The 27,518-nt window shown below is 35.4% G+C and overlaps 3 protein-coding genes across 4 annotated transcripts; 1 reads left to right on the forward strand and 2 right to left on the reverse strand.

Annotated features, from left to right (window-relative positions):
• Positions 1–325: 325 nt before the first annotated feature.
• LOC18588856 (protein SRG1-like) lies at positions 326–2,558 on the reverse strand. The gene is made up of 4 exons (XM_018126738.2): positions 2,229–2,558; positions 1,551–1,798; positions 1,000–1,327; positions 326–810 (listed from the first exon to the last, which is right to left on the reverse strand). The coding sequence occupies exons 1-4, from the start codon at positions 2,487–2,489 to the stop codon at positions 574–576; spliced, it is 1,074 nt and encodes a 357-aa protein (XP_017982227.2). The 5' UTR covers positions 2,490–2,558; the 3' UTR covers positions 326–573.
• Positions 2,559–5,407: 2,849 nt separating this feature from the next.
• On the forward strand, positions 5,408–23,714 carry PHT4;5 (phosphate transporter 4;5). Its single transcript, XM_007013547.3, has 16 exons — positions 5,408–5,978; positions 6,584–6,729; positions 8,050–8,149; positions 8,451–8,503; positions 14,484–14,558; positions 15,138–15,218; positions 15,476–15,537; positions 18,981–19,090; positions 20,501–20,616; positions 20,933–20,969; positions 21,253–21,348; positions 21,689–21,830; positions 21,954–22,006; positions 22,646–22,732; positions 22,825–22,994; positions 23,289–23,714. The coding sequence occupies exons 1-15, from the start codon at positions 5,595–5,597 to the stop codon at positions 22,924–22,926; spliced, it is 1,644 nt and encodes a 547-aa protein (XP_007013609.1). The 5' UTR covers positions 5,408–5,594; the 3' UTR covers positions 22,927–22,994; positions 23,289–23,714.
• Positions 22,504–27,370, reverse strand: GUS3 (glucuronidase 3). Of its 2 annotated transcripts, XM_007013551.3 has the most exons (10): positions 26,660–27,370; positions 26,151–26,187; positions 25,886–26,069; positions 25,644–25,792; positions 25,261–25,491; positions 24,973–25,162; positions 24,758–24,883; positions 24,243–24,342; positions 23,779–24,162; positions 22,504–23,077 (listed from the first exon to the last, which is right to left on the reverse strand). In XM_007013551.3, the coding sequence occupies exons 1-10, from the start codon at positions 26,915–26,917 to the stop codon at positions 22,889–22,891; spliced, it is 1,848 nt and encodes a 615-aa protein (XP_007013613.3). In that variant the 5' UTR covers positions 26,918–27,370; the 3' UTR covers positions 22,504–22,888. The 2 variants fall into 2 exon arrangements, with proteins under 2 accessions (XP_007013613.3, XP_088666374.1); XM_088810248.1 differs by lacking the exon at positions 22,504–23,077 and having other exon boundaries at positions 23,704–24,162; positions 26,660–27,368.
• Between the last annotated feature and the right edge of the window lie 148 nt (positions 27,371–27,518).

Consider the following 27,518-nt stretch of genomic DNA (forward strand, 5'->3'; position numbering starts at 1 on the left):
TAATGTATGCATTAATTAATACATTCATATCAAATTCATCTGAAGTTGAATTTAAAAATATGAATAATGATTACATATATGTGGATTGAATATTAGTTGAGATAGTAGAAATTTTAGCATGACTATCACACTAGAAATAATCATCACTTGGCCACATTGATTTGCAAGCTATGTAATGCTCGAAAATCCAAAGCAAACCAAAAGTAGATTAGTTTTTATAGACGCAGTGTAATTTGAACTGCAACAAAAATGCCAAAGTGAATATTCGACATGAAAGATAAGCTAGCTTTCCAAATTTTATGAAAAAAAGGAACACTTCTTGCAATGGTTGGAACATTCTTTGATGAAACTGTTTCATATGGTAGGAAAATGAAGTCATCGTTTTTCTATTATGATTACACACATATTGGACATTTCGGGGAAAATAAAGGTCTGAATAAGGATTTGTGACAATATCAAAAATAGAAGCTACATGACAAAGATCGCCACTAAAAGCTTGTCCAAATTATTTTGCATCAGTTCGGACAAGGAGCAGAGTTGTGAATTGGACATTCAACAGTTGGGGTAAAAGAACTAAATTCTTACAGTGTCAAGTGGTATCATCCCTTTCTGATAGCATTCATAGTTGATTGCACCATAATTTTTCACATTTCTATATAACCTTGGCCTGTTCTCATCCACCAAGCCATCCACAGCTCTAATCTCGTTTTCTGGTTCTGGTTCATTAAACAAGGCGACAGATATCCTTAACTTCTCCGAGTTTGTCACTACCCTGTGCACTGGGCTCTTGAATATTCCATTACTCATTATCTGCATGCATTCAAATAGCAGCAGATTCAAAGTTAGATAGCCAAGACTTTTATCTATCTCTATCTGGAGTAAGAGTGCAGACTGATGTACCAAGGTAAGAAATTAATTATAGAATGTTTTATTTATCGATCTCTAGCTCTAAGGACTACTCCAAATGAGAATATGCCAATAATTTGACTATTGGTTTACCTGCATTTGATCTCCAAGATTGATAACAAGGGCATGAGGAATTACAGGAACTTTGACCCATTTGTCATCTACTAAAACTTGAAGACCTTCCACTTCTCTGTCTTGCAAGAGAACTGTGATTCCTGATCTATCTGTATGAGGTTTGACACCAAGAACCAGATCAGGTCTTGAGCAGCTTGGATAGAAATTAAACCTTGCTTGCATTAAGGCTTGGTCTCCAAACTGGTTCAAGAAGCTGTTTTCTTCCAAATTTAGTGACCTTGCCATTGCCTTGAATACAACGTCAGTCACAACCTTTATCTTCAAGGCATACTCGTCCATGATGTCCCTGCAAGGGGAATAATGTTTAGTTTGCTTCTGAATCATATCGTTTAACATTGTTGATGGGAAAAGCTTCCCTGACTGACATATCGTCCATCTTAAGATCGTAAGCATTAACATGTAGCTGGTTCGGAATTGATTTTGTTCTTTTGAAGAAAAAGATTGATGATTATCTTTCAGAGGGAGAAGAAAATCTTTTGTCAGAGTTGCGATCAGTGATAAATATATACCTGAAATCATACGGATTTTCTGGCCAAAGATTGAACCTTCTTTTGTCTTCGGGGAACACCCTAAGAGTTAAGCGATGAGACCAATCAAGAACTTGCTTGTCTGAAACTATTCTGTCACTCCCATAACCTTCAGATTCATTAACTGCTCGGGCGTATTTCTGCTTCTCTGTCCCTGGGAGTGCAAAAAATTGCTTTGTAACATCACGCACTTTGTCAAGGAATGAGCTTGAGATCCCATGACCAATTGCCTGAAATGTTGAAACAACACCATGCCTAATTTTGAAAACCAGTGAAGCGTCATTCAAGTACAAGAAGAATCTAAATCTAAACTCTAGTATAAAATCAGAAATAGGCGGTTCTTCATTCCTATTTATCATGTGACATGGACTTCACATACAGGAACAACAATCATATCATGCAGGGGTAACAAACAGAGATAGAGTCTGCCCTCCCTAGTAGGGTCAAGATCACCAAACAAAGTGTAGATCCTGTATCGAAAGGAAATTACTCTAGGTAGAAATACTAACATATCATATTTACAATATTTTCCTAATTAACAATAGCTCAACTCAATAAGGATGGAGAGATAATGTTAAAAACAGGAGATTGTCTGTTGTGGATACCAAGTCTAGCTGTGAAATGTTTTTCCATTGTAATTTAAGGTTAAGGGTCAAAAACCTGGAAGCAACCCGAGGAGCTGAGGGCTAACTTGAGCTTCTCTAGTTCCTTGTCTACTTCTGTTTCAGGAAAGGAAGATGAAGGCGAGGAAAAGTGACTAATATCAAGGATTGGAAATGGACAAAGTGATGGAGAAGGGTCATCAGCAGAACCAATAAAGGAATCTTTAACTATGTAATGGGATGGTGGTTCATCACCATCAACAGACATTTCTTGGACACTCTTGGACAGTGAAACCACCTCTTCAGCAAGGAGAGCCATCTCTCATCAACCTCAGGTGAGCAATGCCAATGGAGTAACCATTGGATACTATAGCAGTGTATTACTCTAAACAAGATTATAATAATTTATATATAAATATATATATATATATATTATGTGCTATTCTCAATAAATATTTGGAGAGAAGTTCTCGAAGTCGGCCATATGCCCTCAAAGACTGGTTTTGATGATAAGATCCACATAAGTTGCCATTGGCGGACCCATGTTCATGAGAGTGGTGTCACAATTAAAAAAAAATTATTTATTATATTATTTTTTTTCGAATTTTATATATTTAATAATATTATGAACTCACTAAATTTTTTACAATTTTGTAAGAAATGAGATCAAAAGATAGATTTTATTAAAAAATTTATAAATTAATAATATTTAAATATTTTTTAAAAATAATATTTGAATATTATTAAAAAATAATTTATATATTGATATTTAAATTTTACATGGAAAGATAAAAAAAAAATTTATAATTTAAGATTTTGTTAAAAAGGTCAAAACCGAAACTTCTCTCCCTTCAAAGTTCAAGTTTTACTCTTGAAACCTATAATAAGTTAGTGACTTTCCTTTTCTCAATCGTTGATTATATTTTTCACTCTCTCAAAACAACTCGATTAGTTTTCAATTATAAGTAATTCTTAATCCAAGTTAAGTTTTTAAATATTTCATATTTAAATATTTTTTAATTAATTTGATAATTTATATTTATAATTATAAAATATAAGTTCACAATCAAATGAGTGACGAGTGGATGAATGATTACTTAGTAACACATATTAAAAAATATGTATTTTATAGTGTTTCTACTGCTATTATCATATAACGTTTTCAAATTATGAGAAATTATCATAAATAATTATAGTTTTTTTAGATTTTTTTATTTTGAAGTTATAAATTTTAATATATTTATTTTTAAATTATTATTTTAATTATGACACCACTTAAAAAAATTTTTAAATCCATCCTTATAAGTTGCTGTAGATCAAATAAACAATAGCTTATTCCTGCGTCCCTAGCATTAAACTTTGTAATTGTATAGTTTAAATAAATTTTGATGGGGTTGGTTTCTCACAAACACTGTTTTCTTTTTTATTTATTTTCTTGACTTTTGATCATTTCACGTTTTTTTTATCATTTTAATAATCAAAATGAAAGGATACGCACAGCAATATACAAGATTTGCAGGCCAACCAACCGTTGCCACTGATATAAGGCCAAATCTAATTTATCATGTTCATGAGAACCAAAAGGATATGAAACCAAATTTCTCTCTTTGTTCTCTTCGTATGCAAAGTTTTGCTTTCACTGTACCCTTTAATAATTTATAAAATTATTCACACTCAACTTTTTTATTTAATCCTATCTTTTCTTTTGATTTCATTTATTTTTTATTTTCTTTTATTCATTGACTTTAAAATTTGTCATGTAATTTCATAAACTTGAATCTTTTATATTTTATTTAATAAAATTATTATCAAATAGTTTCCATTATTCTATATGTTCATATAGAGAGAAATCATAAATCAACCGACATGAAAAAAACCAGAACATTGATAAACGAATTTGTCGCAAATGCATGCTTAAAGATCACAACTCCATGTGGTATAATCATAGTTAACGAAGCAAGTTAACTAAATACTACTATTTTACTTTGAGTTGTTCTTATTTAATTATTTATTTTCTTAAGAGGACAAGGCGGCATAAGTGGGGACAAACTGCAACATGTTGGCCTAAAATAATTCAGTTTTGGCTCCTTGCGGGGACACAATCCTGACCTGATAGAGTAGTATAAAAGGAACTGTGTGCATATTTTTTTGGAACTTCCAAATGTGTGCATTTTTAATTAAAACGAAAAATCAATTAAAATTAGTACTTTAATAATGATAATAATAGTAAAATAATAATCAGCGGAAGGCAAAGAACAAGGAAGAAGCCATGCCATTAATTATTATGGGCTGGCTTCTTCTGTGGAGGAAGTTCTTGAAAGAACCGTATCGGTTTGCATCAGCAGGAACTACCTATACAGATTGGTCGAGGCCCAAAAGTATGGTGGCCTCTCCCTTTCTGGTTCATGACCCAGAGTCCCAGCCCAACTACATTTGATCCAAGTTTTGCCCAGTGAATGTTGGCTATCTGTACAAGGGCATATTCATGTTGAATGAAGAAAACAAACCGTCTCCTGGTCCTTGAAGGTAATTCTGCTGGCAATGGTCTTTCTGAGTCAATGGCTATCATTTCCTATGTCTTGGAATGCAAAAGAAAGTTATCAAGTTGTCTAGGAATTGATCTGTCGAATGCAGTTGCCTTGTCTTGAGCTCGGAATTTCTCTATTCCTTTCCTTGTTTCTGCATACTTATATCTTGCATGAAAACATTTTAATTATCTAAAGCTAATTTTGATGTGCTGATTTCTTTCGTTCCCCCTGTTTGTAGTCTCTCAGTTCCTAGTTTTCCAACGAGGTGTTGTCTGCCAAAAGTGCCCTCAACTCAGATGGTGACTCTGTTTAAACTCTCTGTATTTGCCCATAACAGCATATAATGTATGGGCAAAAATTGGTCGCCGTTGAGACATTTGGCTTTCCCATGCTCTATCTTCGGCTGCCTAAAACAAGAAGGAAGAGTTCAATACGTTTCTCAATTTCAACAGAGTTTCACCCGTAGAAGAAAAGCTGACAACTTGTCTCTCAATTTTGAGTAGCTTCGGTTGCTTACTTGACTTTTTGTTTCGTTCTTTCTGTTTCTCTATGATGAAATGCATGAGTCGCGTAGGTTTTACAAACTTAGCACCTCCTCCAATCAGAATCAGCCAAGTCTACAAAGACCCCGATTTCGTGGGTCCCACAGACTTTACCCATGGACCAAATTTTCAAGAAGATGCCCAAAAATCTAAGCAAATCCAAGCCACAAACCGTCATCCTCGTGGCCTACTCAGGTCCTCTCTCTCTCTCTCTCGCCAACGCTTCCAACCAAGTTTCCCTCAACACTTTCTCTTCTCTTCCCTCCTAATTACACGTTTAACTTTCATCATGAATCCTTAAACTCAGCTGCCCTTCATTTCTTTTTGAACATTCTTAAACACAAGCTAATAGAAATGGCAAAATTCACCTCGAGACTAGATTATAACTTAGGTTTTCTTTCTCACAACACCTACACTTCCCAAGGCTCAATCTTTCTTAAAAACACTTCACGCAAGAATCTCCACTTGCAGTTAAGTCCTTCAAAGCATCGGTTGAATTTCAAAGTTTTATGCAGTATCAAGGAGAAAGAGAACGTTAAAGACGAGAGAGACAGGGCTGGTAGGTTAGTCAATGGGGTACGTGTCGAGGAGCTGGACAGCAAAGCGGGTTTTGGTCGGGAAAGTGGTTCAAGGGAAGTGGGTTTTGATTTGGATTGGCCTCCATGGAAGAATATTCCTAGGAGATATACACTCATTGGCACCACTTCGCTTGCCTTTGTTATTTGTAACATGGATAAGGTTGGTTGTTGACTTTTTGGCTTTAGTTTTTATTCTCTTAGGCAATTTAACGAACAGTTTGTGGTTCATAAGTATCTATTGTGAAGTTTAAGTTGTGTTTTGATGCCAAAGTAAATTGCCTTTCTGAGACATGTAACGTTATTGCACTGGAAAAATTGGTGTTCAACACAGAACTCCATGTAAATCTTTTGTTGCATGCAGAATTATGGGGTCATTTGTATTTTGAATGAACCAATTCCAGTTAAGGTTATACTGTACAAGTTTCTTGTTAGGTTGCCTTTGGTTGTTACTTTGTTCCTTTCTTTTTCTTTCTGGAAGTAAAAGCAATAGGAGTATTAGAATACAAAATTAAGATATAAGAATTAATAATGTTATATTTTTGGATAACAAAACTTTTGATTTTACTTTATATAGAACAATTGTTTGCATTTGTGTTACATTTTAGTCATTTGTGCATTTTTAGTCAATTATGATTTGCTTTAATGCAACTTTTTTTGAAGTAAAAAGCAAATAGCAAATTTAAGTAGTAGAAAAATGGCGCCTTAGTTATTTGGTTTTTATATTTAGGGTTGAACTGATTTTGTTAAGCTTGTTAAATGTGATAGGTGAACTTGAGTGTTGCTATAATTCCAATGTCACATCAGTTTGGGTGGAATCCGTCAGTAGCTGGATTAGTGCAATCATCATTCTTCTGGGGTTATGCATTGAGTCAATTGCCAGGGGGTTGGCTTTCCAAGATTTTTGGTGGAAGGTTAGTATTTGAAGGCTTCAGCTATTTAGTGCAAATGTGCAATCTTTCATATTAATCCCTGCTTGCCAAACAGAACAGAAAGTTGCCAAAAGTTATAAAGAGAAAATTGGTGATCTTATAATGATATTGAGAATTTAAGGCCTGCATGCAGGATTTGAGGAATATTTTATGCTATCTACGGGCATTGATGAGCCGCTACCATTTCTAGCTAGGATGCTACCTCCTAGGGTTTGGACCACATTTAAGACTACTCATTCCTTTATTGTGTAAGCACATTAATTTGATGCCTTGTTCAAGCTGACCAATTGGACTTGATTGAGTTGGATATGGAAATAGCAGACTGAAACTAATTACATAACTGGATTGACTTTGATAACTAATAATTTATGCACCCTTTGAACTTAAGATACCTTAAATGAAATTCCTTGTTTAGATATCATACTGAAAGTGTCTAGGAGGCCCAATTCTCTGCAATACTGCCAACTTTCTTCCAGTATATCTTAAAGATTTATTTTGATGCAGATGTTTCTTAGTTTAATTCATTTACTGAAAACGAATGAATGGCTCACCCTTCATATAAAATGTAGAAGTTATCTGTGGCTGTCATACTATTTACAATCTTGAGCAATAAAAATCTGTTGATATTACTGCCATGCAAGTTAATAATGCAATCACATTAAACTGGTAAGGTTTATAATTGTTTTAAGCATTCTATTGTAATTTGTAAGTTCTCTCTCCACTCGTTTTAACATTTGGTCCAAATGCAATATGTATTTTATTTGAGTGATTATCGAGACTCTTGATTAATGATAACTGCTCCTGTCAATGTATTTAATATACATATCTGCACTAAGTATACATGATTGATCCTGCTTCACCAACAACCTTTTATCATCAAATTTCTGATGAGCTTAGAATTGACAAAGAACACAATACCAACTCTATTTACGGGGTCTCTTTCTTAATTGTCCATTTTCTCTCTCTTCCTTTGAAATTTTGCTTTATTATATTGCGTTTTTCTATTGCCAATATTCACTGATTACACTACTGAAGGGCAGAAAGTCTGATCATGCTTGTAAGCTAAAGATGTTGATGATCCTTTCCTCCAAAGAGAAACAAAAAAGGGAAAAAGTGGTCCTGACTATTAACATCTTAGATGGCTATGGTGTAATAAACAGCATCCAAATAAATGTCATTTGTTTGATGCTAAAATGATAATTTTGAGAGATTAGTGAAGGACAACAAATTAATTTGTTTTTTGGCATAGTGAGATTGTCTCGTATACGCATCATATTACCGACTATCTTCTTATTCATGCAGAAAAGTTCTTGAGATTGGAGTATTGGCTTGGTCGTTGGCTACGGCCCTTGTTCCTGTTCTTGCTGGATTCATGCCTGGACTACTCTTGTCAAGGATTTTGGTATGTAGGTCATATTTATTATCATTTCTTTAACTTGTATTATCTAGTCATGTTTGGATTACTATTTTCATGTATTCAACTCTTTTAATTGTATAACTGAAAGTGTTTAGGTTATCTCTCTTTCTTAGATTACATCATCATTGATAATAATATCTCACTGAAGCTGTTCAGCTTTTAATGTCTCGCTCATTGACATGTGTACGAGTGCATATACAATGTGCTACTTGGAGCTTCTTTTGTTCAATGCTAATCACTATCCCTCAACCTTTTTTTCTTTTCTTTTTTTTTTTTTTAAATCCAGGTTGGGATAGGAGAAGGTGTTTCCCCATCAGCTGCAACAGACCTTATTGCCAGGCACTTATGACATCCATACTCTTAAGAGCATGTTGTTTATAACCTATCATACAAAATCCGTAATCTTCATGCATATTTGCCAAAAGTTTATGAAAACAGAGAATAAAACAAAATTCTCTGATATCATGTGTGAATTACTAGGTGCTAATTATATACAAGAAAACCTATCTAAATTAAGTCTGGGAATCTGGTAAATTACCAAAAATTAGGGAACAAGAAATCAGGAAATAATCCAGCAAAAAAAGGAAAATAAAGAAAGCAAATAATATCCCTAAACTAACTCCTACAAATCTGGAATATAGTCAATAAAATAAATTGATAAGCTGTCAACACTCCCCCTCAAGCTGGTGAATAGATGTTGGTCATTCCCAGCTTGTCTACTAGCACTTCAAAACTCGGTCTAGGCAGCCCTTTTGTTAGAACATCAGCTATTTGTTGTTTGGTAAACACATAGGTCATGCAAATCACTCCATCTTCTATTTTTTCTTTGATAAAATGTCTATCTATCTCCACATGCTTTGTTCGGTCATGATGAACCGGATTATGTGCAATACTTATTGCGGCCTTATTGTCACAATATAGCTTCATAGGTCCCATACTAGGCACTTTCAGTTCTTCCATTAGCCTCTTTAACCAAATCAGCTCACAGGTTCCTTGTGCAAGGGCTCTAAATTCTGCTTCTGCACTGCTGAGAGCTACAACTGGTTGCTTCTTGCTTCTCCAAGTAACCAGGTTCCCCCAAACCTTTGAACAATAACCAGATGTAGACCTCCTGTCCTCAGCTGAACCTGCCCAATCTGCAGCAGTAAATGCCTCCACACTTCTCAGCTCATATTTCTTGAAGAACAAGCCTTTACCGGGTGTAGATTTTAGATACCGCAAGATTCGGTTGATTGCCTCAAGATGTTCTTCACTTGGAGAATGCATATACTGGCTCACTATACTTACAGCAAATGCAATATCTGGTCTTGTGTGAGATAAGTAAATCAATCTTTCCACTAGACGTTGATATCTCCCCCTATCTACTGGAATTCCACTCCTTGTTCTTCCAAGCTTCATGTTCATAACTATCGGTGTTTCAGCTGGCTTGCAACCAAGCATCCCTGTCTCTTTCAAAAGATCTAATGTATATTTTCTTTGAGAGATAATAATACCTTTCTTGCTTCTTGCCACTTCCATCCCTAAGAAATATCTTAGTTGCCCAAGGTCTTTGATTTCAAATTCACTCCTAAGAGTTTTCTTAAGCCTCTCCATTTCTTCTGTATCATCTCCGGTTAAAATAATATCATCCACATACACAATCAAGATAGTTTTCTTTCCATCTTGTGAATGCTTGAAAAAAAGAGTATGATCAGTTTGTCCCTGCTGGTAACCATACCTCTTTATAGTCTTTGCAAATCGGTCAAACCAAGCTCTTGGTGATTGTTTTAATCCATATAGTGACTTCTTCAATCTACATACTTTTCTGTTACCAATTGCCCCTTCAAAACCTGGAGGCAAATCCATGTAAACCTCCTCATCAAGCTCTCCGTTGAGAAAGGCATTTTTGACATCCATTTGATGTAGTGCCCAATCAAGATTAGCTGCTAGTGATAGTAGCACCCTTATAGTGTTTAACTTTGCAACTGGAGCAAACGTTTCTGTGTAATCCACCCCAAAAACTTGAGTGAATCCTTTGGCAACTAGACTAGCCTTGTGTCTCTCTATTTCACCATCTGACTTGTACTTAATGGTAAACACCCATTTACGCCCTACAGAACTCTTACCCTCAGGTAACTCCACTACATCCCAAGTTTCATTCTTTTTTAGGGCTCTCATTTCTTCAAGTACAGCAGCCCTCCATTCTGGCTTTTCAAAAGCTTCTTGAACATTTTTTGGAATCTCATCCCTTTCAATCTTTACTGTCAAAGCTCGGAATGCTCCTGATAATTGGCTGTAAGATAAGTTATTAGAAATAGGATGTTGAGTGCATGATCTAACCCCTTTCCTGAGAGCTATTGGAATGTCCAACTCATTAGGTTGAATCTCCACTTGAGGCAAATTATCACCAGCACCAATAATTTCAGTTTCAGTTTCAGCATTTACCTGTGGATTGGACTCTTGGCAACATGGTTGTTGACTGAAAGACTGCACTTCTTGAGGCTTTTTGTTTCTTCGTGAATAGACACGAAGCTTTGATTGTTGTTGACTAAGCCCATTTGGATCTTCCCCTGTTTCCAAGCCAAAATCTGTTGATGACATAATTGGAGGATTTCTATTTTCTGGTGGTGTTTCAGGTATGTCAGCAACTACAGGAAGAGGAATAAGACAATCCCAAAGCTTCTCTTCTCCTAGTATCTCCCCCTGAAGAGTAGGATTTGGGTAGAAAGGTTGATCTTCAAGGAAAGAGACATCTAAGGAAACAAACATTTTTTTTGTGGTTGGACAGTAATATTTGTACCCTTTTTGACTAGGAGAATATCCAACAAAAATACATTTTATAGCTTTAGGATCTAATTTTTCACGGGTAGGACTGGTATTATGTACGAAGGAAGTGCAGCCAAAGACTTTTGGAGACAAGGAGGTGAATAATCGAGTTTGAGGGTAGGTTTCCAGTAAGATACTCAAAGGAGTTTTAAATCGGAGGACTCGAGATGGAAGTTTGTTTATCAAGTATGATGCAGTTAGGACTGCTTCACCCCAAAACTGTTTAAAAACATGAGTTGTGAACATAAATGCACGTGTAGTCTCCAATAGATGGCGATTTTTACGTTCAGCAATACCATTTTGTTGTGGGGTTTCGACACAAGAACTTTGGTGGAAAATTCCATTTTCTATAAAGTAATTGCCAAGAATTGAATTGAAATATTCCCGACCATTATCTGTTCGAAGAATTTGAATTGATGTATCAAATTGGTTTTGGATCATTTTGTGGAATTGTTGGAAAATTGTGGCTGCATCTGATATTTCTTTGAGAAGATAAACCCAACATGCTCTTGAATGGTCATCAATAAAGGTTATGAACCATTTGGTTCCTGAAATATTCCTTTCCCTTGAAGGATCCCAAATATCACTATGGATCAATGAAAAAGGTTTCGAGGACTTGTATGGTTGATTTGGATAAGAAGTACGGGTATGTTTGGCAAATATACAAGTTTCACAACGAAAAGAATTGATATCTTTATTATTGAATAGAGAAGGAAACAAGTTTTTCCAAATATGGAAAACTAGGATGGCCTAACCTATTATGCCATAACATAATCTTACTGGAAACTGGAGTTAATTCACCACTTAGAGCCAGAGCTTGTTTATTCACTTGTCCATTATCGTCAAGGTAGTACAGCCCATCACGCATCTTAGCATTGCCAATCGTCCTCCCCAATAGTAAATCCTGAAATTCACCAAATGATGGATAAAACTTAGCCACACAATTCAAATCATTTGTCAATTTGCTAATAGACACTAGATTACATTTTAAATTTGGAACATGAAGAACAGATTTTAGTGTCATATTAGCCAAATTTACAGATCCTTTTCCAGCAACAAATGATAAAGCACCATCAGCAACACGAATTTTGGAATTTCCCGGGCATGGGGCATAGGTAGAGAACGACCTGTGGCATCCAGTCATATGATCTGAAGCTCTTGAATCCATAATCTAAGGGCCATTAGATTCAGAATTTGCACTCAAGGCAGAGAGATAATTACCTTTCTGGGCTATAGAACAATTTGAAGTTGGAACTTGTGCACTAGTTCAGTGTTGGGCAAGAAGGACTTGTAGTTGTTCAAGCTGTTCCTTGCTAAAAATTGATCCTCCAGCCTTGTTTTCCTTTGCGACAGCTTGAAAACCTCTACTTTGTTCATCTTGTTTACATGCCTTCCAATTTGCTGGTTTTCCATGTATCTTCCAGTATGTTTCTCTAGTGTGATATGGACGTTGACAATGATCACACCATGCTTTTATCATTTTTCCGATTCCCACGCTGATTACTAGAGTTAGCAGGTTCATGTTTTTTTGAAACAAGAGCAGAACTTTGGGACAAGTTATCTGAAATAACCTCTGTAGACACTCCTAACATAACACGTTTCCTGCTTTCTTCCCTTCTCACCTCTGCAAATGCCTCTCTAATGTTTGGAAAAGGTTTTGTCTCCAAAAGTCGACCTCGTACCTCATCTAACTCCTTACTTAAACCATGAAGAAAATCAAATACCCGTTCTTTTTCAAGCATCTGCTTATACTTTAAGCTGTCCTTAGGACAATGCCAATTTGTTTCATAAAACATATCCATCTCCTGCCATAACTTAGTCAAAGTATTGAAATACTCAGTCACTGAGAGATTACCTTGCTTTGTGCTTCTTAGGGCAGATCTGACCTCAAAACATTGTGCTGAGTTTTCCAGATCTAAGTACATTTCATGTGCCATATCCCATATCTCCTTTGCTATCTTATAGAATAAATAAGTCCGGCCAATCTTAGGCTCCATGGAATTAATTAACCATGCCATAACCATGGAATTCTCTGACTCCCAAGTTGAATGACCTGCTGCTCCTTCCTTTGGTGTTACCTTTGTACCTGTTAAGTAGCTGAGCTTTCCTTTGCTTCATATTACTAGCATAACCGACTGAGACCATTAAAGGAAATTGGCCCCATTGAGTTTGTGTTGGGTTATTTGGAGAGAATGGGTTTCCCCGACAGTAGGAATCACAGATGAAGACACATTTCTAGAAGGTTCAGATGACACCTCCGAGGAACCTTCTAGAGTTGCATCTGCCATGGCTGCTTTGGCTAACAATAATGGTCAGAGGAATTGAAGCTCTGATACCATGAAAACAGAGAATAAAACAAAATTCTCTTATATCATGTTTGAATTTCTTGGTGCTAATTATATACAAGAAAACCTATCTAAATTAAGTCTGAGAATCTGGTAAATTACCAGAAATTAGGGAACGAGAAATCAGGAAATAATCCAGCAAAAAAAGGAAAATAAAGAAAGCAAATAATATCCCTAAACTAACTCCTACAAATCTGGAATATAGTCAATAAAATAAATTGATAAGCTGTCAACAGTTTAAGCCTCTGATTTGTTGTATTCAAGTTGTCCACTTGAATTGCATTGTTGACTTGAAACTTTGTTCCATGGTTTCACTACCATGATAATTTAGCTCTTCTTTCCCCCTTATAAGTATAGTTAAAAAAGCTGCTCAGCAAAGCTTCCCTGGGAATCTTTTAGCATAATGCATGTGGAAACTGGAATTTAAAGACTGATAGGTAGTAAAATCATATACATACATATTTCTGTTTATTTGTGTGTCAATTGGTTCTTCTAGACTATAATTAATGAGATATCTTTAGTTCATAACTCTCTTTAGACTCTAATTCCCCATTTCCATAAGAATTCCAAAATTCTTTCCAGGTTTAGATCTCTCAACATTTTTTCTTAACATCTTTCGAAAGGATTTTGTTCTTCTAAATCATTTTTAAAGGTGATGTCTTTATTCCTGTGTTTTTATGTTGGTACTGAAGACCTTCAACAGAAATTAGTACCAACATAAAACACAGGAATAAAGGCATCACCTTTTAAAATAAGAAGTCCTGATTTAGGAGAACAAATCCTTTTAAAAGGATGTTTTGTGTCTGTGTGTAACTGTTTCTTAATTCAGAAAAATTCTGTATTGTTCATTCAATTCCTGGAGATATCAATCTCCAGATCAGGAGGGCAAATATTGGGTATTTGTCTTCAATACCCTCCCCTGTCCTGTGGGAAGAAATTGCTTTCCTCAACTTATTGAACATTACACTTAGAGATGCAGATGAAGTTATATAGTTTCTCGAAAATAGAAAGCATTTTGTGGTCTGAATCTAATATTATTATCTGGCCTTATTGCATTGTTGATCTTTTGTCCTGCCAGTCTGGCACTTTTTGTGATATGGTTAATCTCCTAACAAATAACTAACACCATCTTGTCTCCTTTTGTTGGCATTTTCCAACACAACATGCAGGTCAATACCTTTGGAAGAGCGCTCCAGGGCTGTATCATTTGTCTTTGGTGGGTTGAGTGTAGGAAGTGTAACAGGGTATGTTTTGTTGGAGTCTTATCTTAAGTAGGTAAATACATATTAACATTCAACTAAATGGTTCAAGTTTATTTTCATGTATTCAAAAAATTAAACTTCACAATTTATCTATGGGGACATTTAGTCAACTGAGAAATGGCATTCTCATTGAAATGGAAGTGCAAAAATAAAAGTTAAATTGAACAGAAAAATGTAAAAGTTGTTGATTCTTATTTGGAGTGTTGTAAAGAACAAGAATCCACCCTGTTAAGCTGATCACCATTACATCCTTTTATGCCTATATTTTTGGGATGTGTAGAATCTTTTTGCTGCCAAAGGCCCCATTTATTGGTTCTTAAAATTCTGCCAAGGGACTTTTCTTTTCCATGTTTCGTTTTAAAAGGATTTGGACTATGATATCATAACCAGAAAATAATTTTTGTATCAGCAAACAAACACTAGTGGATAGCCATCAAATTGATTTTGCTCTTCTCATTGTAGCATCAACAAATTTGTTTATTAAATGCCATCCACTTGGGTTAAATGAGTGCTCAAGTTCATTTTCTTTTGTCATCTTTTCTTTGTTTGAAAATGTTGCAGGCTTCTTTTGGCTCCTCCGCTCATCCAAAATTTTGGTTGGGAATCCGTATTCTCTATATTTGGCATTCTGGGGATAGGCTGGTACGTCACTAGCTCTAAAATTACATATTATTGTATGTTACTTCTGATTTAGAGGTGTTCATTTCATCTGTGCAACATGCAAATATGTGTACATCTTTTCTTAAACATAAAAGATGATTATTCTTTGTCCACAAACTGCCTTCTAAGAGTGTTTGGGCAATCTAATATTGAGGGTTTTCTTTTCCTCTTTTTAAATATTTATGGGATAATTGAACTGAAATTTGACTTCAACCTTTGTTGTCACCAAAATGTTGAAGGTATTTGGGATTTCATTTTATTGGAGAAGGACGGGCTTTAAATGCTGTAGAACATGCTGCACGTGAGCATCCAACCCCTTTTTATCTTCATTATATTTTATTTGAAAAAGTGAAGTGCTTATTTTGTCATATGGATAATGAAAGGTTGAGCATTTTCCTGAGTTATTTATAAGATAATGGTAGTTCTATTGTTGAATAAAACAAATAATTGGGTTTCTTCATTCATTTGTAACTAACAACTTTATTGGTTAGTAAGCTGATGATGGATGCTTAGAACATATGTAATCTAATTTCTACCATTTAGCTCATTTTTAGCTCCTTACATTGTTTAGGTATCTGACCCTTGTTGAAAACATTACTCTTGCTGTCCCCTCCAATTTCTTTACTGTTCTGTCATCACCATAGATGCAACCTGCTCTTTACTGCTATTTTTGTGAATGCTCCTATGGACAACAAAATTGCTACTGTCTACATCAACATTAGGGGTGTGCAAATTCAAACTGAACCGAAGAACCAAACCGAAGTGAGTTCGATTTTTTCAATTCGGTTAGTTCAGTGTTTGGTTATTTCAGTTAAATATGTTTGATTACAACGGTTTAATCGGTTCAGTTTTTGGTTGGGAAAATTCTCAACCGAACTAACCGAAGTGGAAAATGCTTATCTAAAGAGGTGTAATTTTATTGATTACACAAGTCTTTTTCTAAAGGAATTCTAACTTTTATTATAGTTAAGTTAAGGTGTGAAGAAATTATGCTTAGAACCATGTGGATTTGAGCCCAAGTAAGTAAATCAAACATTGTATGTTATCTAACATATATCTAATTTCAGTATATTTTTCATAAGTTGGGTTTTCGATAGCCGAACCAAAATAACCTAAGTAGTTCGGTTTTCAGTTTTTTGGTTATCAACATTTTTTGGTTCAATTTCGGTTTTTTTAGAGGAAATTCAGTTTTTTCGATTTTGGGAAATCTATAACCGAACTAAGTTTTCTAACCATTTGTACACCCCTAATTCAACATCATTTTTGTGGCTGTCTCATCAATTACATTCGTAATAGTGCACTGCATCCAACACCATTTCATCAAAATGCTGCTGGTGCTGCTGACAATTAAGACTCTTTTCCATCGCCATGGATGTTGGCACAATCGTTTTGACCATTTTTATGTATTCATTATGGAGTTTAATTTCTATCAGGACTGCCTATAAAACCCTCTATTTACACCCTCCAATTATCTATTGCCACATCATATTTTTGGTACTCTTCAAAATAAGTTGTTCCAGATCAAATAATTTCTTCAATACCTCAGAATTTCACAATGTTGGTTTTTTTTCCTTCCTGGAACTATTCGTCTCTCTTGCTTCACTTCTTCTTTTCTTTATTCTAAATTAAGATTACACCACCCACACTCTTTGTCCCTATTTTAATTTCTTTCTTAAGATTCTTTTATTTTGACCTTAAAATATGAAAATCTTAATAAATATTGGAATGCAAAAGGAACTGAGAAATAAAAATCAGGGAGGCAAGAACTAAAAGGTAGAAGAGAGAAATTATTGACAAAATAGAAAATAAAAGTTTAAAAGATAGATTATTAGGACTAGAAGCTGATAAAGAAGACTGTCAAGAGAATATTGAACAAAAGATAAATCAACACCAACAAGCAAAAAAAAATTTACCAGAGTGCACTAGGAAAGAAAAAAGTTATAGAGAGCCTGTTTGGCCTAGCTTTTTTCTAGCTTAAAAGCTATTATGAAGCTCTTATGAAAAATAATAGCTTTTAAAATTAAGCTAAAGTTGTTTGGTAAATTTCTTTTTATAAGTTATAATTTTGGTTAAAATTATCATAAAGGGTATTTCTTTTTTTTAGAGGGTAATATTGTAATTATTTTTAACAGATGAGGATATTTTTAAAACAAAAATAAAAACTCTCTTGCATTTTTAAAAGAAGAGAAGAAAAAGCTCCTGTTCCTGAAGCTCTTTTTTTCAAAATTTTATTCTTTAAAAAAAAACCTATTTTTTTTTTTAAGAGCTTTTCAAAATATATGTTTGGCCTGACTTTTGCTTTTACGAGGTGGATAAGCTGAAAAAAAGCCAAGCCAAACAAGTACAGAAAATAAATACCAAAGAAGACAGGTATAGCTGGACACCATGGAGGGGATCTTGAGAGGGTGAAAGCAATCAAAATTATGTGTAGATTGTAACCTATTTATAAAGTTAAAGACTATGATGTGGCATTACGTAATTGGAGGGTGTAAGTAGAGGGTCTTATAGGTTGATAGAATTTTAAACTCTTCATTGTATTACCAAGATATCTATGTGTACTTTAACAGGGAAGCCTTCTTATTACATCACCTGAAGACCACAATCTATGCTAGGAATACCGGCTCATGATTGGTATGATTTTAGATTTTGTCTCCACTTTTACAGAAGTTATTTGAGATCATACCAGATGGATGGAGACATAATATAATGATTTCAAAATTGTTCACTGGCTACACTATCTTCACTCCGATTAGCAAACAGAATATAGAATGGAAGAAAGAAAGAACTGGACAGTTGCCTGACTTAAGGTTGTCCATGTTATGACATGTCTACTACTGTTTTGGATATAATATGTGAAATCTAAATGGCAAGGAGAGAATACTATGCTACCTATCTATCATCATCAAGATGAACCGAAGAGAAATAGGAAATGACAACTAAATATATGTTTGTTGAAATTAGGCCTCTTGAAGGGAGTTTAATTTATTTTTGAGGGCTTCTTCATTATGAAAGAGATTTTGTCCTCTGCATTTCCATCTGAAGTTGTAGTGAAGAATTTGCACTCACTTCTAGTTTGCAAACTTTTCAGAGTAAGGAGAATAAAGTGCTGATAGATGTCTAAAGACTGCCATATATAAAATTTGATTTGTGCCCAACTTCTAAATAAAAGCTCTTTCAATCTTGAGGATTACTTTTACCTACATCTGCCTTCTCAAAGATCTTCAGCCTTATACAGACAAGCTTCATGCAGTCTCTTTTCAACTTTTACACTAGGAGTGCCTTCTCCATGACCATTATGCTCCTATTAAATTTCCGAAATCTCATAGTGGTTTTCTTTCAAGAGAAGAAGAGGAAGAGCAAAGGACATGGATGAAAACCAAAAAAAAGTGGATATGGTCTTGAATAGAGGACAGTGGCCCATATGAACAATATAGCTGATTCCATGTAGTGGAGAGACCCTAGTTGAATGTAAGGTCTTGACAAACCTGATGCAGGGTAGCATTACTTCACAGATATGCCAAGGTGCTCAAATACTTGAGCAGAATCATTTTGAGCATTTTGCATACTTAAATAACTAGTTAGAAGATTCTCAAAGCATGGTAGTGCTGTAAAATTTAATCACATATTGCTAAAATGATTGTATTAAAGTATGTTACTACTTGTGTTAGTTCTTTTCCACTCTTTCATTCTTGCCTTGAGTTCCTCTTCAACGTGTTAATGATCATGACTTTTGGTATATGACAGTATTGCAATCAGCTGATCAGAACAAGTCATGGAATAATTCTCCAGAAGAATCTGCTGATCAGAAGAATTCATGGAATAATTCTCTAGATGAGTTGCGTGCCTCACTGCAGGTATGATGTCAATGTTTGATTTCCTGTTTCTGACAATGAAGCTTGTTATCTTCCCCAGAAAAAAAAAAAGGGGAATTGTTACTTGAAGTTCTATGCTTTTTGGTGTCCTTAGATTTTGGTGGGTACTTTATCATCTAGGGCATATGCTCGACTCATGTAAATACTTTTTTTGGTTGTGGTTATTCAATCATCTATGGTTTGATTTACTTCAGCTGTGTGTTAGTATTTTCGTTGCCCTACATAAGATAGTTCTGACTTCTGATTTATGGAACATAAGCTGGTTGCATATCCAGCTTCTTAAGAGTCTTATCTTACTTGGTGCTTAACCTTATCATTTAGTGCTTAACACAGCACCCTAATATCATTTAGTGCTTAACACAACACCATAAAACAATGATAATTGCCTGTATACTGTTTTGTCCCATGCCCAGAGATTCAACCATTCAGCAAACTGCAAGAGCCTATGTATTGCATGAATCTTGCATGATACTTGGTGGAGTTCCGTTCAATATCATGGAACAGATTCTGATCTGTGAACCAAGCTTTTATCGGATAGAGCATTACAGTTGCACCCATATTGGCATATCATCATAGCAAGAAGGATTACAAAATTTTCCATTCATATAATACATATCCATTCATATAATCGCTTTTTATCCAAAAGTAGGCATTATTGCATGTGTGATAATAATTAAAACTGACCTCGTATGGTTCCTGCATAACCATAATCACTGCTCTGACTTATTTTCCTTTTCCATACTGGGCCAAAATGTAACTGATTCTTGCATTTTCTTTCTTGCTTACACGCATTACGCTGGCCCAAGAGCATATAGATTTATTTAGTGATTCTACTGAACCATGTAGTTTGTAACTTGTAGGGCATCTTAGAAATGATCTTGGATATATAATTCAAAGGTATCTTCAGTTAAATGGTAACCCTGTTGATAGGTGGATCTTCATTAACAGCCGGTTACTTTGTCTTGGCTACATAGTCTAGCAAAACTGCCATAATTTATATAGCGGGGATTAGACATTATTTTATGATTATAAAATATATTGACCTTGTTGATGAAGCGTGAAACCCCTTTCTATTCGTACTTAAGCAGATGGGAATAAAATTATGTAGCCTGTCAATGACCATGAACTACATTGTAGCTTACAAGATTTATCACATAACATGTTATTTGATGATTAAAATAAAGTCATCTGTGATCTGTATGTGCAGTATTTTGCCTCAGGTAGTTGAATGGTCCTATTGACTGCTATTGCTATCATCACAAAACAAACTTCATAGTGGTCTCAATCAACAACTATTGTCAATCCTTTTTAAAATTTGGAGTCTTCTAATGTTTCATTATATTGGACTTGATCATGTTTCCCTTGGTTTTCTTAATGGCTTTTGTCTTATAGGATGTACCATGGAAGGCATTTTTCCGAAGTCCAGCTGTATGGGCTATGATATATACTCATTTTTGCGGAAGTTGGGGTCATTATACTTGTCTATCTTGGCTTCCCACCTATTTTAGGTAAGTTCACAATTGATCAATATTTCAAGTTTTTCAGTTGGTTTGCTTTATGGAATTTGGAGCTTCCAAGAATTGTTACGATCTCACAGGGACTAACAGTTTGTTTTCAAGGGGCTTGTTATAATCCACCCTTTCTTTGCATGAAACTGTCATATTTCACAATTTTTATAATTGAGTATTTAGTTCTCGTCAATTCTACTTCCTCGAAAATGTTCCCAATATAAATTGTATAAACATTGCAGCTGTACGGCAATGTTTTTTCTTGTTAGTATTTCACTCATGTAGAAATTTAACTTCTGTTTTGCATGCCATGCAGTGAGGAACTGAATCTAAATTTGACAGAAGCTGCAGAGGTAAGGTTAAAAGATCTATATTCTAAACTCTGCTTCCTTGTCATGTATATTGTCAGAGTTTCAATTACAATGAGCACAGTTTTAAAAAAAAAAAAAAACAGATGAAGCCAATTCGTTACCTAACTGTTATGTAGTTTATCATTATGAATGATGAAAGCAAACTCAGAAATTGTGTGTGAATTTTACATTAGGTGCACCAAATTTTTATAGCTGTTTTATGTGCTGTCTCAGATTGAAAATGAATCATTTATAGTTTTACAAACAATAAGCTATGTAATCACAGGTTTCCATCCTTCCTCCTCTGGCTTCAGTTTTTGTAACAAGCATAGCCGCACAGTTTGCTGACAACTTAATTTCCAATGGAGTTGAGACAACTACGGTATGAAGACATCAAAGAATTATACCTTTCTATATCATTATTCTCATTCTGAGGGCATCGAAAAATGCCAAGTCTATTGAATCACTTGTTGCTTGTTCCAATGAATGATATGACATGTCCGTGATCTAATATATGGTGTACTCTTAGATTAGCATTGTCAATACAATTGTATGTGAATCTGTATAAGCTCATCTGTGACATTTTATCATTCCTTGCAAGTTGAAGCTTTAATTTTTTTAAGGACCTCAACTTGCAATATAACATAAATAAGCTTACCTATAGGAATCTAATCTTATTTGGGGATTTGAACCTTCTGATGGCCTTAATTTTGTGCATGCAGGTGCGAAAGATTTGCCAAACAATTTCCTTTTTATCTCCGGCAATCTGCATGATTCTATCTTCTCTTGATTTAGGACTGCAACCATGGGAAATTGTGGGGATCCTCTCCAGTGGACTGGCTCTCTCCAGCTTTGCCTTGTCTGGTAGTGACTAATCCAGCTAGCTACTTTTTCTCATTATAGGAAACAACAGTTGTTATGCATAACCTGCCTTCTTCATGAGCTACTAATACAGTATTGGTACTAACTTCGCCACCCCAACTGCAGGGCTTTATTGTACGCATCAAGATATGTCACCGGAATATGCAAGTATACTTTTGGTATGTAAGTTTATAAAGTCCAAATTGGTTGGTTATGTGCTTGAAGCTCATGTCAAAAGAATATGATTATTTCAGTCTTCTTATACTTTATATTTTGATCAACATGTAATTTCATGCCATTATCAATAGATTATTCTGATTTAGTGGAATACTTCCTTGAAGGAGAACCAAAAGCATTTGTTCTGCTTCAACACACTAAGTGTTTTGGTTCTTAATCATGTTCATCAGAATTCTGCTTCTGACTGGAATATTTATTGTGATGGCAAGTATTAGAATTCAACCATTTAGTACTAAGATTTTGCTCCATTTGTGAATGATTACTGAAAGTGGTGACTTTTTTTGTTTTTTTCCCTGAACTCTGCTCACTTTTTCATGATAAATTATCTTCCAAATTTTAGTCTCTAGACTTGACTCCAAAGCCTAAGATTCAAAGCGTCTATCATTTGAAATCTAGCGTCATTAACTGACTAGTGGCTAGCAATTTAGACGGTTGGATATGAATGAAAGGTGGATGAAGTTGGAGCAGACCCTTGACTTTCTTATATCTGCTGAATGTTGCAATCATACATAGACAGTTACACTAAAGCGTGCTTTGCATGAATTAAATTGAACGGTTCTTTACTGAAATTTTCCTCATAGGGTATTACCAATACTGTCGGAGCAGTGCCTGGAATTGTAGGTGTTGCCCTTACTGGTTTTCTTCTTGATTCAACTCATTCATGGAGTGTAAGTTCTATTTTCTGATTGGAAATGATGCCTTCCATTCCTCCCCTCCCCCAATACTGTAAACAAAATAATTGGACTTCTGTACTATGCAGATGTCATTGTTTGCACCGTCAATATTCTTCTACTTGACTGGTACCATTGTCTGGTTGGCATTCGCTAGCAGTAAGCCTCAAAGCTTTTCGGAGAGTGACTGACCGTGGTTCTGTGCTTTCTATTGGTGTTCTTGATTGAAGCATCCAAACTGAAATACACGGTGTTTAAGGTATCCCTAATTTGACCCTTTCCTCTGTGCCTAAGTGGAAAATGACCTTGTTCGGTAATAGTGGTTAGTGGTTGTCCATATACCTGCATAGAAAATATACATGTATGATTCAATCTGTCATTTTCTTGATATCATTTGTATATTCAAGTAAAAGTGTTGGCCACCAAAATGTATTAACATATTTGCAGTTCAAAATTTTTGCGGTTGTTTATTAGAACTTGCAATAAATAATATTCCTAGAAAGTGAAGTACATCCGTGCTGGATATCTTACCCTCTCCCTCTCTTCCACACAGACACATTCTACTTATGGACGAACAGTTGGGCCAATCTGAGAGGTGGTTTGTTCTCCCACAACCTGTTATGTGACAAATGACAAATTTGTTGTACCAGAGATTGACTTAATGGTAGATATCTCCATTAACACACATTCAGCCTACTGAAAGCTGTTAGGACAACAATTAGGGTAATATCTAAGCTATTGTGCTTCCTGTCGAAGGATGGATTTTGCAGGTTAAATGCACCAGTGTTTGGCTCATCGGTAGCTACAGAGCAGTAAGGTTGTTTTGTTTCTCATGCATCAATTCGTCACATCTATGTATAGACACTCATGTTTATTGTAGAAACCAGAATGAAGAAAGGAATTATGAGTGTTTTTGAAAAACGTATGTTGCATTATATTCTTCACTATGGAATGGGTAAAAAATGAAATATTTGCAATGTGTTCTATTTCTTATTTGATCAATCGCTAAAAGGAACCAATTTTAGATCCCTCTAGTGCTATACCTTGCAAGCGGGGACGATAACATCTGGCATGTGAATGAACACGATAGATAAAGGAGCGACCATTATTGGCTTTGGTGAATTTACAAGTAATGGCTCCAGAGGAGGTATGATCCCAGATGAATTTACACTTAAAATGTTTCCATTAAGTAACATGGTTTGGCTGTGTAAATTTCCATCTTTTGCTGTTAGATGGTATTCCTCTCTTCTAATTTCAGCATCAGTGCCTTGAGGCAGCTGGATAATCGATTTCTTATGAGACCTGTGCTTATGGTGCAAAGTCCGAGACCTGTGCTTGTGTTGCAAGGTCATTGTACTGTTGAATGCAAGTTTTGCCTGGACAGTAGTGCTATTGTCAAGGTTGATCAATAGTAGCGTGATGCCTTTCTGCAAGATAGGAAACTTAGGTCAAATACTAAGAAAGGGAAGATTACCTGCTTGATAATTGCAAAATGGGGCTAACTTACTGATTGTTTTGCACAGTGAGTGTAAGAGCGTATCTTTTTAGTCCCAGCAAAGCTTGTGGACAGAACATTTCTTCCCATTAATTGGTGCCAGAGAAGTGCACTGCAATGGAGAAAGCAGAGTATCATGCACATGAAGCTTAGATCACCTACTGTAGATTCTTCATTAGTACAATTTATGCATATCTCAAGCTCAACCTTAGCTTCGTATGTGAAATGGCAAAATGGATAAGATGATCTAGTTCTTTGAGGGGTAAATGAAGTCTCAATGGGCATCAACCTGTCTCAGGGCAATAATTCTCACTGATTACTATGATCCGTCTTTAGAGTTTTGCATTTCCCTCTTCTCTTACACAAATTATTAAAAGCTTAATTTGAATTATGTGGAAATAAACTGTTGCAGTAATAAGGGCAGAAAGAAATATCTCCCCTTTCTTTTTCTTTACAGGAAAACATACTGTAGTAATAAATTGTAGTTCTGTGAGTCTCATAATAAAAGAGTTCCAACAAGGAATAACCTGTAGTAGTCTGGATTTGGTACAAAGTTGGCAGTGTTTAGTAAACCATAATTTCCGCCAATCAGTGATTGTCTGCAGTATGTTTTTGTATCGTACTTCGATGCCATGCCAAGTTGATCTAAATACCTGCATTTCATGTCCGAGGCAAATATCACTTAGAAATCAATCATAGCAGAAGGCATAAGGCTTCTAATAGCAAGTTATTGCCACTTTACCAGAAACTGAACACAAAAGCATTTGTAACAAGATTATGACCGCTGTTGTAAGCCCCTCCAGCCTCACCCACCCAGGCAGTTGCTGAAGTTGTAGAACTTTTGATGATGTTATGAAGGCCCCTGAATGTTCCGGACTCACCATCAAGAACAGATGGATTAAGAATCTTTTCAACAAGGTGCTCATCAACTCCTATGCATAAGAATATGATAGAATAAAGTTAGAACCTTCTTTCCAAGTCAAAAGCTCCTAGAAGATTCAAATAATGGATTGTACGAGATGAGTCATACCTGGTCCAAGATTGTATATGTGATGAGTGACCACATCTAAGGATTTGGTTGTTTTATCTATGAATTCTTTGAACCAATTTGAGTCATAGAACCCACCGGGTGCTATGATTAAGGGCTTGAAATCAACATCCTTGTATATGTTTTGCACTATACTTTGTAGAGCTGCTGTGTCAGCAGCATACTGATTTGCTGAGACCCTAGTTCCAACCCCACTCCCGCACAATTCATTTCCTGACAGGCAAGAGATAACAACCATAAGTTGTTCCATCTAACATGAGAACTATCTTCCACCTCATCAATCAATTAAAGAGAATTCCAAACATTTTTTCCTTCTGATAGTTTTGCATAAATAGTGATCAAGAAACAGAGGAGGCTATTATTACCTAGCTCCCAACCATGGATGGTATAGTTCTTTTCAACCGTATACCGTATAAGAGATTCAGCATTGGTGTAGTTCCATGCTCCTACAGCTGAATCATCAGACTTTATAGATCGTCCAGTAAGAGCATTTAATCCAAAAATAACCTTCGCCCTGAATAGTGAAACTTGAGTTACATTAGTGCTCTAACATTCATAATGTGAAGCTCTTAAGGAATAAAAGAGGAAAGAAAGATGGTGCCATTACCCTGCTTTTGCAAAGAAGGCATTAAGCTCATCCCATCTATTCATGGGTAAACATCCTTGAGTAAAACCAAACATCTCAGAGGTACTTTTAACAAATGGAGTGCAGGGTTCCCGATTGTCATCAGTATCATATATGACCTTATCTTGCAATGTGCCGCCCAATCTAATCTTCAATGGTGAAAAAGCTGAACAATACAGGGATTAATAAATAATTAAGAAAAAAAATCGTGATTAAAAAAATGCACCGAATGAAAATATTAACTTACCTTTCACGGCATTCAAGAATATATTATTACTAAGATCCTGCAAAAGGAAAAGAAGGACGAAGCACATTTCAGCAAGCACTTTTAAACTGGGAAATATGCTTTCCAGATTGAACAGAAATACCTTTTCTAAGTATGAAAAGACCATTAAAGCGTAAAATGTTCAAAATCATGATTAAGAATCTTATTATAATTAAAGTTACAAAATGCAAAAATTCTTAGCAGAAATCCCAGATTGTCCACAAAAATGCTGGAAAATCATTTCTCTGAACGAAACTTGGGGCAAAAAGTTGAGAAAAGCAATTTCATGGAAACGAGGACAGTGTTGAGTACATCATTTATACATATAAAGCAAAGATAGAAGATTGGAAGATTGAAAATGGGAAAAAAAATTTCATGGAAAACCAAATAACTATATCAAACAACAATGAAAACATGCTGGTTGATTGTTCAAAAGAAAAAGGAAAGTAATAAAAGAAGAAATGCAACTGGAAAAATGAAAAAAAGCATACCAGATTGAGCAGTCCAGCGAGACCCCAGCTGCATGTCCCATAATCACATTTCTCAGGAGGCCACCAATCCAAAGTAGCACAAATAAAATCATCATCTATTGAACCAATGGGAGCTTTCCCATCAATGAAAACAGTTCCTTCAACAGTTGCATCCCCTTCAGCAGCATCAGCTTGTGAACTTACAGAACTCAAGCTGTGGCTTAACAAACTAAGACACACCCAAAAACAAAACCCCATTTGCCAAATCTGACAACCCATCTTTGGATTCAATAACAGAAAAAAAGCTCAGATCTTGAACCCCTATAGTGTTCCTCTATAAATGGGCTAGATAACCATGAAGCTGAAGATACGAACTTGTAACAGGTTTCGAACCCCTATAGTGTTCCTCTATAAATGGGCTAGATAACCATGAAGCTGAAGATACGAACTTGTAACAGGTTTCGCCATTGGAGGCAAAAGTAAAAGATAAAATAAAAGAAATGTACAGTAATAAAAACTTTGTTCAGAAAGTGAGATATAAATGCAAACAGAATGGCATCTCTGTATTACTATATAATAAATATGATCTTTTATGAAGGTGGGGGGGAATCAAGTTAAGGTTGCCATCGTTGCCATCTTCGTGAATTATCTTAGCAGTTTAGAATAAAGTGAGGTTTGTTGCAGAGGCGGGACCATTTTCGGCTGTGTTTCGGCCTTTGCTTTCCTTAAGGAAAACAGCAAGATTTTTTTACCTTTCAAAATAAGCTGCATCCTCCCGATGTGGGGCCCACTTTTTTGGCAAGAACCCTGGGAACTGGAAATCCCGCGAGCCGCAAACTCCATTTTATGATAAGATTTATAGCTTAGGTTAAATTACATG

This window comes from Theobroma cacao, chromosome 9 (genome assembly GCF_053813885.1).
Source record: "Theobroma cacao isolate CCN51 chromosome 9, ASM5381388v1, whole genome shotgun sequence".
Lineage (NCBI taxonomy): Eukaryota > Viridiplantae > Streptophyta > Magnoliopsida > Malvales > Malvaceae > Theobroma > Theobroma cacao.